The sequence below is a fragment of the Cebus imitator genome, unplaced genomic scaffold (genome assembly GCF_001604975.1).
Source record: "Cebus imitator isolate Cc_AM_T3 unplaced genomic scaffold, Cebus_imitator-1.0 Scaffold24, whole genome shotgun sequence".
Classification (NCBI taxonomy): domain Eukaryota; kingdom Metazoa; phylum Chordata; class Mammalia; order Primates; family Cebidae; genus Cebus; species Cebus imitator.
Genome location: NW_016107339.1, coordinates 8,834,853 through 8,854,102, shown reverse-complemented (window position 1 = coordinate 8,854,102; position 19,250 = coordinate 8,834,853). Strand labels below are relative to the sequence as shown.

Genomic DNA, 19,250 nt, shown 5'->3' with positions numbered 1-19,250 from the left:
AGGCTGTCCCTGAGCTGCCCAGCTCCCTGCCCTGTTGTAGAGCATAGCTGTTTAGAAGTTCCCCTTTTCCCCTTTTCTACTTCCATGTCTGCCTTAGCCTCAGGGCAGAGCTTTTGCTGAGTCTCTTCAGAACTCTATATGCCCAACCTTGAAAGAGTTTCCCTCCTCCCGGAAGGAATGGAACTGAGAGGGGCAGAGCTGAATACTTGTCAGGACTGGGAGACCTAACTCTAGTTTTTTTTGCTTCCCAGTCTGAACCTGAAGGGTTCTCCCACTTTCATCTCTACGTATGTGCAGCCTTCTTGATCAAATGGAGGAAAGAGATCTTAGATGAGGAAGACTTTCAGGTGAGTGGTCAACTGCTCAGTGTGGGCAGGGAATGAACATTAGAATGGGTGTTTGCACCTAAGTGGGCAGCACAGACAGAAAGTGCCACAGCAGGTACCTGGCTGGGAGTAGGAAGGGAGAAGGGGTCCTGGGAAGTCATCCCTCTTGGCCGGCAGGAAGTCACTGGAGCCCAGAGTTCTTCACTGTAAGAAGGGTCTTTGTGCCAGAATGGCTGCAGAGTGACTGGGCAGGCCTAAGAGATCTTTCAGTCACTTATTGACAAGCATTTATTGAATGCTTGCCACATGCCAGGCACTGTCAAAGACAAAGGCTGTATCAGGAAGTGAAACAGAGAGAGGTCTCTGTTCTCACAAAGCTTACCTACTCTGATAGTTGTGGGGAGACAGACAGTAAACAACATCGTAGTAAATAGTAAACGAATGTGAAGGTGCTAAGAAATACCTTTTTTTTTGAAAGTAGAGCAGGGTAAAGTTTTTATTAGGTGGTAGAGCAGGGGCAGGTTGCAATTTTGAATAAAGTAGTCAGGATAGGTTCACTGACCTCTGAGCAAAGACCTGGGGAAGGTGAAGGAGTGAGCCACGTGGACATCTGCAGGAAGGGTGTCTAAGCAGAAGAAACAGCCAGTGCGAGGGCCTCAGGCAGCAGCATACCTGAGCTGTTGAAGGAATCATGATGGTCACCAGTGTGGCCTGGAGCAGAGTGATCTGGGGAAGAGTAGGAAGAGGTGAGGTCAGAGGAGTCACAGGGACCCAGATCACAGAGGACTTTGTAGCCACTGTTAAGAACTTTGGCTTGTACTCTGAGTGGAAGAGGAGCTCTAAGAGAGTCATGAGCAGAGGGGAATGGCACAATCTGACTTATGTTTCAATAGGGGCACCTGGCTTCTATGTAGACTGTAGGTGTGAGCAAAAGTGGAAGCAGAGAGACTGCCCAGGATGCTACTGTAGTCCTTCAGATGAGACATGAAGGTGGTGGGACCTGGATGGTGACAGTGGAGGTGTGAGTGGCCAGAATTTGGATCTATTTAGTAAGTAGAGCCAACAAGATTTCCTGTTTAATTGGGTGTAGAGTACAACAGAAAGGGTGAGTCTGGATGACTTTACAGTTTATGGCGAAGGCTACAGGGGGATAGCCAGAGCCCAGTTTCAGGCATACTAGATTTAAAGTGCCATTAGATGTCTAAATGGAGATGCAGACTAGGCAAATACACCTTGAGTCTGCTGTTTGAAAAACGGATCTGGACAGGACCTATAATAAATTTAGGAGCTTTTGCCTAGACGCCACTTAAAGCCAGCACACTGGATGAGATCCCTAAGGAAGTAAGGATGGACAGAGAAGGCAACCAGGGCCCCAGCCCTGATGTACTCTTACATGACTACATGAAGAGGTTAGGGAGCAGAGGAGGCTGAGAGGGGATGACCAGCGAGAGTCCAGCCTCCGGGAACCCCTGGGTGGGGATGCTTCAAAATCCCTATATAGAAAACACAAGAAGGGCCTATCTTAGGTGGTGGATGGGCTAGGAGCTGTTCCAGGGTCGGGGAAATAAGGATTGAGGGGAGAGATTGTCAGGCTCTGCAGAGGGAATCATTGGGGTAAGGGGAGAGGTGGTATTGTTTATATGCTTTGCACATTTCTGAACTAAGGGTTTTTTTGGTTTGTTTTTAATAGATATATACTTATTTTAAAAACAGAGGGAAAAACCAGACAAAGTTGTATGCTTTTCTCAGTTCTGACTCATAACATAGATGCTCTCAAAAGTGGCAGCATCTCATGTGATCCCTGAGCATTACCACTCTGAGATTGGTGTTAGGTGGCAAGAAAAAAGAAAACAGAAGCATATTCAGCAGATAGATGGAAAGACAGGACCCAGCTCACCCAAGTAAGGGCTTTGGAAGACAAAGGAGAGCGGATGTGTTGACCTCTGTGAGATCATGGTGCCAAGGCTGCAGGCCACTGATTAAGAACCGTGGCTTCTGCCAGTGAGCAGCATGTGTGGCATCCTAGGATAAATGAGGACAAGGGGCTGGAATGGCTGTGTGCTGGGATGAGCTATCCATTTTGTTAATGTGGTTGAGGTGGAGCAGGATAGCAAGAGCATGAAGTTTAATTTAGTAATGAGCGAGGCTCAGAGCTTTGCCAGATGTGATAAAAGTGCTTCCCAGATCAGCTCAGGGAGGTGGGGACAATTCCTGGAATGGCTTTTTGCAGTTCACAGTATCGACAGAACAGAGGACAATACTCTGTGACTTTACAGCTACATTAATCTTAGAGATGTCCTTTCCTGGGTAGCATTTTCAGTTATCTGGGAAGTCTGAGGTCTTTGGCAATACCCAACAGAACAGCATTGGGGCTATCTGCTGCCGTATTAACACCTCGATTAATCCTGTTCATGGAGGAATCTCGTGTCTTTCTTTTAGACAAAATAGGCGATTAAACTGGATTAGGTGAAAAGTTCCTCCCACCCCCACAGTTCTGAAATTCTATGAATGATAAAAGAAGAAAATGCACCTGGCTGTTAGGCTAGACAGGCAGTGCCCTTTAGAAGACAGAATCATAGCAGAGGTGTGAGGAACAAGAGTACAAAGCACTGTGTAAGGTTGTGAACTATGGGTATGACTTTTGCAGAGAAAGTAGGCACCTGTATCCTAATTGCTGAAGGGGGGCTTATAGTGAAATCACTGTGAAGGAAGCTCTGTAGATGAATACAGGTATTATAAAAAACCAAATATGCCTAGCCTGGCAGAGAAGTTTTAGGGCTAAAAGCCACACTAAGTGACTCAAAGAAAACCCAGGTATAGTGGTTACAGAAATAAAAGTGGTAGTTGCAGCAGTTTTAGCAGACCAGCCAACTGGTTACACTTCAAGAAGAGGGAAAAAGAACCAGATATAAGGGGAGCCAGTAAGGGGTTCAGAGAGGAAGCAGATCTCTTCCTGTCAAGGTTGGAGACTGTGCAAAATAGTACAGTGGTTAAACCATGGTCTTTGGAGCCAGACTGCCTGGGGTCAGATACCAGCTCTCCCACTTCCCTAAACATGCAGCTATAAGTAACTTGTCTCTCTGTGCTTCCGTTTTCTTATCTATAAATGGGGCAATAGTAGCTACCTCCTTGGGCTATGATGAGATTAAAGAAACAAATACATGTGAGGCAGTTAGAATGATGTACTTGACGTACAGTCCTCAAAACAGTGACTTCATTATCACTAATATGAATACTACCTTTAGTGTATTCATGAGTCCTGGAAGCAATGAGGCAAGTTTAGAAACCCACCTTTCTAATTAAGTGGTTTTAACATAATGAGTAAACCATACTAAGTTCATAGTGGGGGAAACTGCTGAGCTGGATGAGGAAACTGGGATGGAGAGCAGGCATCAGAGTACTCAGGCGCAAAGGGCAGGGTCCCAGTGTGGCGAAAGCCCCCAGCAGGAAGGATGCATGCATGCTTCTCCCTGGGCAAGCAGTTGTCTAGGGCCACTGCCTGGCAGAGGGGACCAAAAACTGACACAGGAGGATCACACTGAGAGGTTTCCTTCCTGAGACCGCTGGCAAAGGAACCTGAGGCACATTTGCACATAGTATACTGGGAGCAGAATGGCTGGATCTTCCGGAGCCATGGGCTGCTTGAATTGAGAGCTGCTGGCAGAGCTGGGCCAAAGCCTCTTTGTGTGGTAGGAGGGGACTCTCGACAATTCCTGCCCTCAGCCTTGGCTAGTGTAATAGAATTGTAATAATAATGTTAGGTTGGCCAGGTACAGTGGCTCATGCCTGTAATCCCAGCACTTTGGGAGGCCAGGGTGGGGGGATCATGAGGTCAGGAGATTGAGACCATCAATCTCCTAGCTAACACAGTAAAACCCTATCTCTATTATAAATACAAAAAATTAGCTGGGTGTGGTGGCACACACCTGTGGTCCCAGCTACTTGGGAGGCTGAGACAGGAGAATTGCTTGAACCAAGGAGGCAGAGGTTGCAGTGAGCTGAGACTACGCCACTGTACTCCAGCCTGTGCAACAGAGCGAGACTCCGTCTCAAAAAAAAAAAAAAAAAGATGTTAAGTTGAATCACATGCGTTTATTTTTGTAGATCAAAATGGTTGAATACTGGCAATTTCTTAAGGCTCAATCTAATAGCAGCTAATTCTTAGCACTTTTAATATACGGGCACTATTCTAAATGTTTGCCTGTGTTAATTCATTTCATCCTTGCCACAGTCCTACAAGGTAGGCTATAATACCACCGTTTTACAAATGGGGAAACTGAGTCACAGCAAGATTAAGTAACTAGGCCAAGCTCACCCGAGTGAGTAGTAGAGGCCTGAAATCCACTCTCTGAACCACTGTGTTTTGCTGCCTGTCAGAGCCAGGCCTGCCAGGTGCTTCCTGGAGCTCTTGAGATAAACTCACTTGGTGGCTGTTCCCAGGCAAGGATCTGCTTATGTTTCCACCTCCCCTCAAGATTTATTCTTCCCCATCTCTCCCCCTGCATTGGAGGTTGCTAGCAGGCTTTCTCCTCACAAAGAAACATTTAGCAACAACAACAAAAAATTGTTGTTTTAAAACTGAAAAAGAATTCCTCCCAGGGTCTGCCTTGTGACCTCCTCCTATTCTGCCTCCTGGGTTTTTCTCCTTCCACTGCCAGAAAGATCTATGACCTCCTGCTGCCCTTTCATGCTCTCCCCCCAAGTGGCCTGAAATCAGCTCCCACACATCCCTGGGGGAAGCAGAGGCTCTAATGCTCCAGGGCGGACTGCAGCAGGGAGTCCCTGGGGCTGGTGTAGGTTATGGGTGAAGAGTAGCTCTGGGCCTGTCCATGGAGCCCTAGAACCCCGCCTGGACCCTGGTGGAGCTCTCAAGCTTCGGTTAGATCAGTGGCTGGGGAGGCCATGTTGACTGGGAAGGAACATGAGTCTTCGGAGACACAGGACGTGTTCTCTGTTTTCATCTGGGTGGTGATTACTTGGGTGGGTACTTATGTAAAAAGTCATCATGGCGCATGCTTAAGATTTATGTCATGAGTCCATTGTCAAAAGGTTGGGAGGAAAGTAAATGGCGGAGACAATGTAAAAGCGTGCAAATCTACCTACCAAATAGACAATCGGTTATATAAAAATGACCTACATCAAAATGGGTAGAAGACATCCACCCATTTTGATGTGGGTCTTTTTTTGTGTGTGTGTGATGGAGTCTCACCCAGGCTGGAGGCAGTGGCGTGATCTTGGCTCACTACAACTTCCGCCTCCCTGGTTCAAGCGATTCCCCTACCTCCTCCTCCTGAGTAGCTGGAATTACAGGTGTGCACCACAACATCCAGCTAATTTCTGTATTTTTAGTAGAGACAGAGTTTCACCATGTTGGTCAAGCTGGTCTCGAACTCCTGACCTCGTGATCTACCCGCCTTGGCCTCCCAAAGTGCTGGGATTACAGGTGTGAGCCACTGCACCCAGCCTGCTGATGTAGGTCATTTTTACATAGTCACAATTCATTACCACCATGTACAGTTATGTACTACCAAGGAAGTAAATGGAGCTTCTGTTACTCAACTGTGAGCCTGAAGAGGACTATATCTGCCCAGAGGACAGGGCCATCTATCAGTTCCCACTGTGATCCTAGAAAACGGAAGTAAGAGGCACGGTGGCTCATGCCTGTAATCCCAGTACTTTGGGAGGCTAAGGCGGGCAGATCACCTGAGATCAGGATTTCAAGACCTGATCCACAGCCTGGCCAACATGGTGAAACCTCGGCTCTACTAAAAACACAAAATTAGCCAGGTGTGATGGCATGCGCCTGTAATCCTAGCTACTCAGGAGGCTGAGGCAGGAGAATTGCTTGAACCTGGGAGGCGGAGATTGCAGTGAGCTGAGATTGCACTACTGCACTCCAGCTAGGGCAGCAAAGTGAGACTCTGTCTCAGAAAAAGAAAAAGGAAGTAAGCAAAGGGAACTTTTGGGGGAACAAGGCTGGAGCCTGTGAGTGCTGAGAGGCCTGCCCTCCCCACAGGTGTTTGTAATAAAAACGTTTTTATTCCCAACACCCATTGGCAGAATATGCCATCAAGGCAGGGTGCAGACTTCAGACTTGGGGAAGACTTCCCAAAGCAGGTTAATGTCAAACCTGGGGATAGTTTGACTGGTTGGGTGAGCTCTGTGAGTGAGGAAAGCCATGACGAGCCCTCTGTGGTCAGTGCAACACCACTCAATTACAACGCAAAACCAAGAGGTTAACAACGGGGAGCAGGGGAACACCTCCAAAAATCAAAAATTCACTGTGCATGTAGATGAGCATGAGCTGTGCCCAATTATGGGCACTTAGATGAGCAGCAGGCAGAAAACCTGTACAGAATAAAGCAACCCATAGGAGGCCTGGAAACTGACTCTAGGATAATATTTCTATGAAGAGTCTGTGCCTGAGTCAGAGGGGACAGACGCCTGAGCAAATGCCTGGTCACTCTATTCTAAAAAGTCATCTTGGGAAAAACAGCAGTAGTGAAGCCCAGAAGAACATGGGAGTCCAGGAAGATGTCGGCAGGCGCCAGCGAGGCCTCAGAGGGCTCAGAACAGAATTTGAGAAGCACCATGCAAGGCACTCTAAGGACTAATAATCCATTTCTTTAAATACATAAAAAGAGGCAAGGCGCAGCAGCTCACGCTTGTAGTCCCAGCACTTTGGGAGACCGAGGCAGGAGGATCGCTTGAGCCCAAGAGTTTGAGACCACACTGGGCAACATAGGGAGACCCTGTCTCTAAAGAAATAATTAAAAATTAGCTAGGCATGGTGGTGCACACCTGTAGTCCCAGGTACTTGGGAAGGTTGTGTGGGAAGATCACTGGAGCTAGGGAAGTCGAGGCTGCAGTGAGCCATGAGTAGACAGCAGAGTGAGTCTCAAGTAAGTGAGTGAGTGAGTGAGTGAGTGAGTGAGTGAAATGACAAAGGGATCAGCTGGAAGAAAACCTGGGAGAGATTCCCACTCTGAAGTTTCCTTTTGTAGGAGACAGGTCAGGGTTATTAAATAGTGCTAAGCCCATGCAATGTTCCAGACCTAAATTATAAACTAAATGTAAATAAATCCCCTGAAGCAGATGGCATCCACCCACCACTTCTGCAGGAACTCAAGGGTGCGACTGTGCATCATTGCCCAAATGGGGGCCCTGTCTTTACAGACATTTGGTGGAGTGCCAGTTAGAGTCCTGCACACAAAGGTTCAGAGGGAACCCTGAGAACTGAAGATCTCTCTGCCCAAAACAAGCTGTTGTGAGAAAGGGCAGGATTCCTAGACATGCGAACAAAAACAAGCCATTGAGGGAAACTCTGCACAGCTTTCTTTGAGAGGAAAGTCTGCCAAATGCCTAGATTCAGGAAAAGCCAGTGAATAAAAGTTTGACTCTCAACAAGCTTCTATTGCAGGGACAGGTTTTTGAAAAGTTGTATTGGGACCAGGGGAAATGCTTTGCTACCTCACTGATTCTCAAAATAGAAGAGGTTTGTTTTAAAGTACTTATTCGATTAGGAAAGTATTTTTGCATGCTTGAATACACTTTACATTTGCAAGGAATGTTCCAGTACTGCAAAGTGATTCTGCATACAGTTTCTTATTTAGTAGCATATATTTAATGTTCTCTTGTTGCTCATCATTATACATCCTGTCTTTGGTCGTGCCAGCCCTTATTGCAGAGTAAAATTAATCAACTCGTAGTCACCAGCTGGGTCGCACTAGTGCCTGGGAAAGACCAGGAGGAGGCAGAGGAAGAGGTGGCAGTGATGATAAAAATCTGTTCAAGAATTTAGATGTGACATCTGCAGCAAGTTCACATCTCTCAGCTGTAAGACAAACTGGCTACTTTGTAAGGACTGTGGCCTATTATGCATCAAAATCCCTTACTGAGATTGTCTGGGTGAGCTGCCTGCTGGGTCCAGTGATACATTAGTAAACCAAGAAGCTTAAATAGAAGGTTGACATATCCTTTGGATTGCTTGGCAGTGTGACAGCAATATGGCATCAAGCCTTACTACAAGTCCAGGGACTTAGTGACTAAATAGAAATAAAAATGAACAGCAACAACAAAAATGAATGTTTCTAGATATCCTTCAAACAGCTTCTTTTATGACTTCTTTTTGTTCCTTCTACTTTATGCCTCGCTTTCTTCTAATGCCAGGGTTGGCAGCATGTAGCCTAGTGGTTATGAGCACATGCTCTTGAGCCAGATTGTTTGGGCTCAAATCCCTGCCCAGCACTACCCTGAGACCTTAGGCAAATTCCTTAACCCCTGTGCCTCAATTTCCTCATCTGTAAAATGGAGGTAATATGTATCTCATAGAGTAGATGTAGGATTAAGTGAACTAATACAAAGTACATGTGAAACATTTAGAGCCGTATCTGGTATGTAATAAGTGCTCGATAAATAATAACTGCCATCATACTGATTTTCTTTGGTGTTCTTTCTCTTCCTCCTCAATTCTTCTCCCACCTTTATTGGACAGTCGCTAGTGGGATTTTTCTGTACCTTCCCCTTTTCAAAGTCTCTGCTTATTACCTACTATCCCTTCACCTTTGGCCTCTTTATCTAATTTTTTTTCCCCCGCCTGTCACATGTGGCTCAAAGTCTTTCTCTGCCATATTGCCTTTTCCTTTGTGAATTTTCAGCAGGTAACTATGCCGGGCCCTTTTCTGCTATTTCAGCCATTTCCAGCAGTCTTCTACAAAAGGAGTTTGCTCCCTGTCTGTAGTTGGGAATCTCTTTCTGATGCTCGTCCTACAAGCTTTCTCCTCCTCCTGACTGTAGCATCTCATCTGACTGCATGTCATACTTAAATGCTCCTATGAACTGGCTTTGTAACAAACCTTCAGTTGTTCCCTGCCCCGGTAGTGTCTGTTCTTTGCCCCTAAATAAAAGCTCCTGATTTGTGATTAACACCTTCATCCCCCAGCCATGATTATTTTTTCTATTTTCTTTTGTGTGTGTGTGTGTGTGTGTGAGAGAGAGAGAGAGAGATGGAATCTTGCTCTGTCTCCCAGGCTGGAGTGCAGTGGCATGATCTTGACTCACTGAAACCTCTGCCTCCCAAGTTCAAGCAATTCTCCTGCCTCAGCCTCCCGAGTAGCTGGGATTGCAGGCACACGCCGCCACTCCCGGCTAATTTTTTGTATTTTAGTAGAGACGTGTTTCACCGTGTTGCCCAGGCTGGTCCGGAACTCCTGAGCTCAGGCAATCCACCCTCCTCTGTCTCTCAAAGTGAGTTTCTACTTTTTAATCCATTAGGCAGGATTTCCCATTGCTGCCGCATGAGGACACCAGGTGGTAGAAGTGTGTCCAGGCTGGAGGTGGGGATGTTGCAGTTCTAGGCCTAGCCACCAGGTGGCAGAGTGGCTCCTTACTGCTAAGTGTCACTTCCCTTGGGGCAAGTGGTGACGTTCACTTGTCCAGGGGTGGAATTATTTGGAAGCTTCTGAGAGGTTTCTATTAAGGCTGGAAGAAATGGAAATTATAGGTTGATCTCAACAGAGTATTCTCTTCTAGAGAGCTCAGTCCTTTGTTGGCTGTTCTTGTTTGTGTCAATTATGCAAGTCTATGTAACCATCATAGAAAAATTAGAAAATTCCAGTAAGAAATCTTAGGCTGGGCATGGTGGCTCACGCCTGTAATCCCAGCAGTTTGGGATGCCAAGGCGGGTGAATCACCTGAGGTCAGAATTTCAAGACCAGCCTGGCCGACATAGTGAAACCCCATTTCTACTAAAAATACAAAAATTATCCAGGCTTGGTGGTCGGTGCCTATAATCCCAGCTACTCGGGAGGCTGAAGCAGGAGAATCGCTTGAACCTGGGAGGCAAAGGTTGCCATGAGAAGAGGTCATGCCACTGTACTACAGCCTGGGCAACAGAGTGAGACTACGTCTCAAAAAAAAGAAAAATCTTACCACACAGAGGTGAATATCATAAATTTTAAAAAATATTTTGATTAATATGCATTTTATTTTATGTATTAATATTTAAAAAACATTATTCTGAGGAGATCAAGGGGCTTCACCAGACAGCCCAAGAGTATAAGGTACAGAAAAGGCTGAGACCATTGTAAAGAGAGCCTGCCCTAACTTAGGATAAAAGTTGCCTACCTGAGGAGAATGTTAGCAGAAAGAGGCAATGCCTTTTCCAGTTTTTGTGGGACAGGGGCATGTTGGGGGAAGGAGGTAGGAAGCAGGAGAGATGAGTCAAAGGGGCCAGAGGCCAGGGAGTTCATGCTGGGGCGGGAGTGGGGGTGTGTATTATAGTGCAAGGTCAACATTTTTCAAAATAAGTTGATATAGAAATGATGGTTCTCTTTCAAAACGAAAAAAGCTTTGAGGCAGACAGGACTGAGGCCAAGACAGAACCAAGAAAGAATTACTCCCATGAGAGGGGAGTATTCCAGAGATGTTCAGATTAGCTAAAGGCAGAGTTTTAAAAGCAGAGCATCTGCTGGGTTGAGTGAATATCAATAACTGGTTGAATAACTGGTCTGGTTGAGTGAATTACCGTAACCATGTGATTGGAGGGGTTTACCTGGAGGGTTAGGGAAAGCAGATGCCAGCAACCATGGAGGGGAGACTGGGGACTTTGGGATGTGCGCTCTTCCAGAGGTTCACCACCATCGTGACTTAAAGCTTTGAGTTCTGTTCTAAGGCTTAGGGATCAAAGGGAAGACATTAGCATTAACAAAGTTTGTTTTTTAATAAGAGTATTTCGTGCTGGTAGAGATCTAGGGAAATAGGCATTTTTCTGGAATGTATTTTCTGTTTGAATGTTAAAGACCTTTAAAATGTTTCTGCCAGGCCAGGTACAGTGGCTCACACTTGTAATCCCAGCACTTTGGGAGACCGAAGCGGGCGGATCACCTGAGGTCAGGAGTTCCAGACCAGCCTGGCCAACATGGTGAAACCCTGCCTCTACTAAAAATACAAAAATTAGTCAGGCATGGTGGCACATGCATGTAATCCCAGCTACTCGGGAGGGGGGCTGAGGCAGGAGAACCGCTTGAACCTGGGAAGCGGAGGTTGCAGCAAACCAAGATTGTGCCACTACACTCCAACCTGGGCAACAGAGCAAGACGCTGTCCCAAAATAAATAAATAAATAAAGTGTTTGTGAATAAATAAATTAAATAAAATATGCCCTTTGAAATAGTAATTTCATTTCTAGGAATTTGGCCCAGGGAAATAATCCAAGATAGGACTTTGTGCATAAAGATGTTCATTGTAATTTTTTTATAGTGAAAAACCAGAAATAATTAAATGCTCAAAACAGGAGGATGTAAGTTATGGTACATCTTACATCATGGAAAATTCTTTGGTTATTGAAAATATCTACAAGAAATTTTTAATATTAGAGGAAATGCTTATGGTAAATGCTTAATAAATTCAAAATTACCTGGAGAAAATATTTCAAGTATGTAAAATACGCAGGAAAAGGACTGGAAGGAAATATGCCAAAATATTTTAAAATGGCTTCCTCTTGATCATGAAGTTATGGGTAATTTATTTTCTGGCTTTTTTGTTTTGTTTTGTTTTGTTTTTCGGTTTTTGGTTTTTGAGACAGGGTCTCACTTCACCCAGGCTGGAATGCAGTGACACGATCTCTGCTCACTGCAACCTCAGCCTCCTGGGTTCAAGCAGTTCTCTGCCTCAGCTGAGTAGCTGTGTCTGCCAGCACACCCAGGTTAATTTTTGTATTTTTAGTAGAGATGGGGTTTCACCATCTTGACCAGGCTGGTCTTGAACTCCTGATCTTGTAATTCACCCACCTCGGCCTCCCAAAGTGCTGGGATTATAGGCGTGAGCCACTGTACCTGACCATTTTCTGTTTTTTTTTACTTTTTACTAAACAAAATTTCCATAGAGTAGCTTTTTTTTAAAAAAAAAAAAAAAAAAAAAAAAAAAAAAAAAAAAAAAAAAAGACAGAGTCTTGGTTTTTGAGACAGAGTCTCACTTTGCCCAGGCTGGAGTGCAGTAGTGCAATCTCTGCCCACTACAACCTCTGCCTCCCAGGTTCAAGCGATTCTCCTGCCTCCGCCTCCTGAGTAGCTGGGATTACAGGCCCCTACCACAACGCCTGGCTAATTTTTGTATTTTTAGTAGAGATGGGGCTTCACCATGTTGGTCAAGCTGGTCTCAAACTCCTGACCTCCCAAAAGTGGTGGGACCAGGCATGAGCCACTGCGCCCAGCCCAGAGTAGCTATTACTCAAAAAAAATTTTATTTCATAATTTAATAATACACAAAGATTTTATTTTATAAGATACATAAGTATAATGAGAGAAAAGCGAAAGGCGTCCCTCCCAAAAGGTAACCAGTGTGGCCAGTTTCCCACTTCTCTATCTACAATGTTTACATGTACATGTACATATGCAAATATATTATTGCGATTTTTCCTTTCTTTTTTTGTTGTTCCTTTTTTAAATTTATTTTTAATTTATTATTTTTTTAATCTTTATTTTTGTGTGATTTTTCTTTTACCTAAGTGGGATCATGCTGTAAATATTATTCTGCAACCGCCTTATTTATCCCTTCCAAAATGTCTTCTGTGCCCTCCCCTGTTGGTACAGGTAGACCTGCTTCACTGTTTCAAGTGCTGCTTTGCATCTCACGATGTGAATAACCCGTGGTTTATCTCGCCATTCCCATACTCCCGCGTGCTTTTCAAGTGTTTTTCCCCCCACTGTTTGAAGCAATAGTGCAGTGAATACCTTTTTAAACACAATAGTGTGACTATTTCCCTAGGATAGAGCCTTAGAAGCAAAGCCGCTGGATGAAAGACCGTGTGTGTTTCTTATTTTGATAGATATGGTGTTTGTTAAGATGATATAAACTTTTCCACTGTAACCAAGACCCTAAAATAACCATGGCTTAAAAAAAGACAGCTGTTTATTTCCCTTCAACTAGCAGTCTAAGTGTAAGCAGTCCAGGACTAACATGATGGTTTCAGAATGTTAGGGACTCTGATTTCTTTAGTCTTATTACTCTGCCATCTTCAACACATGCTTTAATTTTATGGCCTGAGATGAACACGTCTACTCCTCCCTTCATATGCATTTTCTAGGAAAGAGAGAAATGTAGAGCAAAACCTAGAAGTTACACCTATCATTTGTGTTCACATCTAGAATTGGCCAGACCTTAATTGTATTGGCCACACATAGCAGTGATGTGCCTTGGGCAGCTTTGTGCCAGCTACACTTCTAGTACTAAAGGAAGAAATCTCACAAAGGACACGCAAGACCTTTACACTGAGAACTGCAGGATGCTGCTGGAGTATTTGGATCAGCTAAGAGCAGGGTTTGTAAGTCATCATAGTGTGAGTGGCCCCTGGCATTAGTGCATTAGCTATTCACATCGCTTCTCTGTTTTCCCATTTGGCTGCTTATTTTCTTTCTTACTGATTTGTAGGCAGTCCTTATGGATTACGTATATTAACCTTTTGCCTTTTATAGATGTTATAAATATCCTGTCTGTTTCTTATGTTTTTAACTTTGTCAAAGGATCACTTGAGCCCAGGAGTTAGAGACTGCAGTGAGCTATGATTGCGCCACTGCACTCCAGCTTGGGTGACAGAGCAACACCCTGTCTCAAAAAAATGTCATAGTTATTGCTACAACTACTTAAAGAAATATGCAGGTGAAGAAAGGCTAAGAATGAATACTTTCAGAGAGGTATATTTGGATAAGTGATTATTTTTCTCTCTTAAAAATCTTTATTGTTGTCATTACCTATTTATGTTTTTAAAGAGGCAGGTATTAGTAGATCAGAGAATCACCAGAGGCTTTCAAGGCTTCCTGAGGTGAACTAGGACTGAAAGCTGTGTGCTGTTTGGGAGGAAGGAGGCTGGACTCTTTGGGGTATGTGAGCCAGGAGGAAGGGGCCCCATTCTAGGCCTTGGTCTCTAAGAATGGGGTCGGTGGTCAGGTGGTCTACAGTCTGGAATGATATAAAAGCCCTTTCTTGCATCCCAGGGTCTCCTCATGCTGCTGCAGAACCTACCTACGATACACTGGGGCAACGAAGAGATTGGGCTGCTTCTCGCCGAGGCGTACAGACTCAAGTACATGTTCGCCGATGCCCCGAATCACTACCGCCGATAGGTGCTGTCTCCCCCGGGGACCCAGACTGCCCCCATCTCTAATGGCAATCTGATCACTGTGGCCACTGTGCAAGCCGTGGACCCCGGCCAGGAACCACTCCTACTGTACAAAGCTCACACCCGCCGCCCAGGTCTTAACTTTCTGGTGTCCACCACTCCATGTCTCTGGATGTGTCACTTGGACCACTGTCAGTATTCCATGCCGCACGGATGGGCCCAGTTCTGGGATAGAACAGTAATGGTGGTACAGGGTTGTCTGCCCCTTTAAAAGAAACTGGACAAAAAAAGGGGAAGGCTCAGGGTCTCAACTCACATTGTCCCTACAAGGACAGGCCCCAACTGATATGGTTGCTTTTTTTGTGAACATAGTTTGATTTGATCACAGGTCAAAAACGCCTTATGTTTTCAAAAGACTCCTGGCCCCTCTTCCCTCTCCCTGGCTTCCTAGCCCTTCCCCTTCTGCCCCAGTCTGAGCCACTGAGGGGTAGCTTTTTAAAACCATTATTCTAGATGGAGGAGGCACTGATACTTGTAACTCTGGGAAGAGGCCTATGCCCAAGGGCTAGGAATTTTATTTTTCCTTCTCTCACCAGGTGTCTGCATGTGTGTGGGGGTGTGAATGTGTATATACGCCCATCAGCATTTAGTGACATGTCTGAATTTCTGTGTCCAGACGAGCCCCATCAGACTAGTTGGGAAGGGCCCCAGTGACCAAGTATATAAGCATCCCTTGAAGAGGGATCAGGGCAAGGGAGGCAGAAGGGGTTGTTTACCCCTCCAAACCCCTTTTCCATGATGACCCACTCCAAGATATTATGTGTAAATTGTGTTATTATGTATATGGGTAAAGATGTACAAATATATGTCCTCTTTGTAGCAGATATGATTTTATATTTATAATGTGCATCAACATGTGAAAGCAATCTAGGTCACTAGCACAGAGGAAGTTGCCAGGAAGGTGGCTTCAGCGCCTCCAGATTGGTTCTGGGTGCCTTGCTGTGAGGGGTAGAACGGGAGGCTGCTGGAGTGAGTGGCTGAGCAGGTTGAGCCATCCCAAGCATCAGTGTCTCAGAGTCCTCCTTGCCCCTTTCTCCCCCAGCCCCAGGCCTTCCTGGAGCATCTGCCCTTTGCTCCTAGCAGCCTCCCTGAGAAGAGACTGCAGAGGCAGGTCAGCCCTGTCTATGTGTTTTTATCCCCACCCTCCCCAGAATCTGGGGAGAGCTTTTGTTTTTACATTTTCAAGTTCAGTGTTGTATTCAGGACAGAAGCTGTGACAGACGACTCAGTGCCAAGGAAAGGGGCTTCCTATGTGTCCCTTGGGTTTTGGGCTCTTCTCAGAGAGCAGCAGCACTCCTTATCCCCCACTGTCACCATCACTCCCCATACAGCTCATGAGATGTGTGACCCCTGTTCGAGTTTTGGTATTTGGTAGTAGACAGCGGGGGTGGGGTGGGGGCCAGCAGCTGCCATCCTCCTGGGAAGCCAAGCAGTGTCCCGGGCGGGTGACACCCTTGAGTCTCTTTGCCAGTGAGGCCCCACCACACCGGTGTGAGTTAGGTTTCTCATCTGGAGCTGATTCTCAGGCATTCTTCCCAACCCTCTTCCTTTTCCCCTTCAGTGTGCCTCAGTGGTCCCCTTCATAGAGGGAGAGGGCTTACAACCCTCCCTCAACTGGACTAATTAAAGAAAGACACTTGTGTTCCCAAGTGGTGGTTTTATTTTTTTAGTTTTTATGTTTGTATGGGAAATTGTGGATAAAGTGAAACGAATTGTAAATAAATGGTGTATTTCCTCCTCCATCTTCTGGTTTTTCTCCTGTGTGTTCAAGGAGCCTAAAGAGTCTCCTCTTCCTGAGGTTTTCTTGCTGATACTAGTAGGTATGTGGTCAGGCCTTCTGTGAGGCGAGCAGAGGATCAGCAGAGGACCAAAAGGCTTTCTTAGAGGACAGTCAGCAAATGCTTACCCGACAGCCATCTGCGAAACGTATTGTGGAAACTACAAAAATGAGTCCCGTGGTAAACGAAACTACTAAAAAGAGTAACTTGCGAAGCACTTTGATAAGCACTTCACATGGATTATTTCATTCATCCGAAAGAAGTATGTCATCTGATGGAGGGTAGAAAACAGACTGGAATTTCAGTGCTGGGTGCAAGCCTGGAGATATCTAGTTTAACCCCCTCATTCACAGAGGAAAATCCAAGCCAAGGCCGTGGAAGACAGCATCCGAGTCAGACCAGAGGGCCGGTCTCCTGGCTTGCCTGTTCAGTGTGTTTTCCCCCAAACCATGAAGAACTAAGACTGGCTGCCATTTAGGGTTGTCTCTCAGTCTTTATTGGTTGTCAGCTGTTGGGTTTTTTCTTGTGAAATATCTCAAGAAAGGTAGTTGACTACATTTTTCATCTACAAAGGACAGGTTGGAATGGTTTCTTCACCCAGAACTCCTTCCTAGGATTTATTTGAGAGTGTTCCTTGGTTTCAGTCATTAGGAACTATATAGAAATTAAATTCAGCTATGTATAACAAAAACCAAAAATTACAGTGACTTACACAGGATGAGACTTTACTTCTCCCTCACATAAATGCCCAAAAGTAAGGCAACCCAAGGCTAGTAAGATGACTCTGTTTCCTGAAGTGCTTAGGAATCTGGACTCCCTCCCTAGGTCTCAGTGGTCAGGATGGTAGCCAGCTCTCCAGCTATTTTTACACTAACTTTCCAAGCTGCAGGATGGATTAAAGAGGTGACAAAGAAGAAAAAGGAAGTGAGCCAGCAGCGTTGTAAGGAAGCCTCCAGGAAGGTGCCCCATCACATCTCGTCCTACAACTCAAAGCAGAACATAGTCCATGGTAGGTTGTACCTAGTTCCAGGGGAGGTTCGGGGGATGAGTCCGTTCCAGACAGCCATATGCCTGGCTAAAAGGATTCTGGTACTATGAAGGAAGGGGAACACAGACATTAGGATTCAGGTAACAGCCTCTACAATAAGAACTTATAAAAATAAGCTGACAACAGAGACAGACTTTCCCATAAGCATGCAGAGAGGGAATGTGTGTTCAAAATCCAAGTCACGCTCCACAATTAACTTTGGAATTTAACCTTGGTCATAAAACATGAATACTTTCTACTTGATATTATTTGGACTGAAGCCATTAATTGTTTCTGAGGCTAAAAATAACTAACCTGAATTAGTCTTCATTCAAAAATTCTATTTTTCATTACGCAGGAAGTCAAGCATTTTCTGAGACAGGTATGTTTGATCATGACTAGAAAATTGATGAAATCTTCCAAACTAATCCTGACATACTCTAACCTACAGTTTATCCAATGTTTCTACAATTTAAATCTCTACAAGGTTCTACATAAAATAGGCTCTGCCTCTGTTTGTATTGATCTGCAAAGGGATAGTGGCGCAGATTCCTCAGTGACCTTATTTGCTTCTAGAGGCAAGAGCCTCTTGTTGACAACATTCAGCTTGCCTTGGACTGGACTTTGCCTTTCAAAACAGCTATGTAAAGCTTTGAGGATTGGAGGCAAAATCGAAGCCCCAGTAACCAAGCCCTTCATTCCTCTCTCAGGACATCCAACACTCAATTCCTCATTGGAGGCAGTTTAGGAAGCTGTCATAGACACCAAGGTAATGATTTTAGATTCATGATGAAAAAGATGAGATTCCCACAGAATCAGCCTGAAATGCCTTGCCACAAGACCAGGGTCTTCTGAGCCTGGGCCAGCTTGCCAGGATAGGTGCCACATGCCCACAACCGTGGCCAACCAAGGCATCTCCCAAGGAAAGGCATCCCCTTGCTTTGGCAAAGGCTGAATGAGAATTCTTGGAAGCAAGGAGAATCCCTGTTCAGTTTGGTTCTGCAGGTGGCGTGTCTTCTGTGAGGTGCGTGTGACAGTCCCTGCCTGAAGTGAGAACCATTGTGAGGAATCTGGGAGCCAGACCCTGGGCTACTTTTGCTTGTAGGGACACTAAACTTGTCCCAATAGTGACCCCACTACACCTGTCCCACCCAACCCAGCTATCTGAAAGCAAAGCCCAAACCTCTTCAAACCACTGGTCTGCAAACTTATTTTCTTTCCTTTACTTTTAACCCATCTATGTCTTTATGTCAATATGGATGTCTTATTTTTAATTTTTTTGAGACTGAGTCTTGCTCTGTCACCCAGGCTGGAGTGCAGTGGTGCGATGTCGGCTCACTGCAACCTCTGCCCCCTGGGTTGAAGCGATTCTCCTGCCTCAGCCTCCTGAGTAGCCTGGATTACAGGTGCGCGCCACCACATCCAGCTAATTTTTGTATTTTTAGTAGAGACAAGGTTTCACCACGTTAACCAGGCTGGTCTCAAACTCCTACCTGAGGTGATCCACCTGCCTCGGCCTCCCAAAGTGCTAGGATTATAGGCATGAACCACGGTGTCCAGCCTCAATGTGGATTTCTCAAAGACAGTGTAGCTGAGTCTTGTCCTCCAATCGAGCCTGACAATCTCTTGTTTTTAATTGGTGCATTTAAACCATTTGCAGTTAATATTATTAATATGGTTGGATTTAGTCTACCATTTTATTTGTTTTTTTGTTTGTTCCCTTTTATGTTTATCTCTTCTCCCCACCCTTTCCTGTCACCTTTTGAATTATCTGAATACTTTAAGATATGTATTGGCTTTTGGCTATATCTCCATGTTTTTTAAGAGATTGCTCTAAATATTACAATATACATACCTGTTCACAGTCTATTTAGAATTTATATTTTATCAGGCCGGGCGCGGTGGCTCAAGCCTGTAATCCCAGCACTGTGGGAGGCCGAGGCG

At 45.2% G+C, this 19,250-nt stretch overlaps 1 protein-coding gene across 1 annotated transcript in view; it reads left to right on the top strand.

Annotated features, from left to right (window-relative positions):
• Nucleotides 1–16,243, top strand: part of TBC1D22B (TBC1 domain family member 22B) — a 77,132-nt gene extending 60,889 nt beyond the window's left edge. Inside the window, exons 12-13 of the mRNA XM_017522566.1 lie at nt 252–347; nt 14,317–16,243. Coding sequence (XP_017378055.1) covers nt 252–347; nt 14,317–14,445 — 225 coding nt within the window. The 3' untranslated portion in view covers nt 14,446–16,243. The remainder of the gene's footprint in view (nt 1–251; nt 348–14,316) is intronic.
• The last annotated feature ends 3,007 nt before the right edge of the window (nt 16,244–19,250 follow it).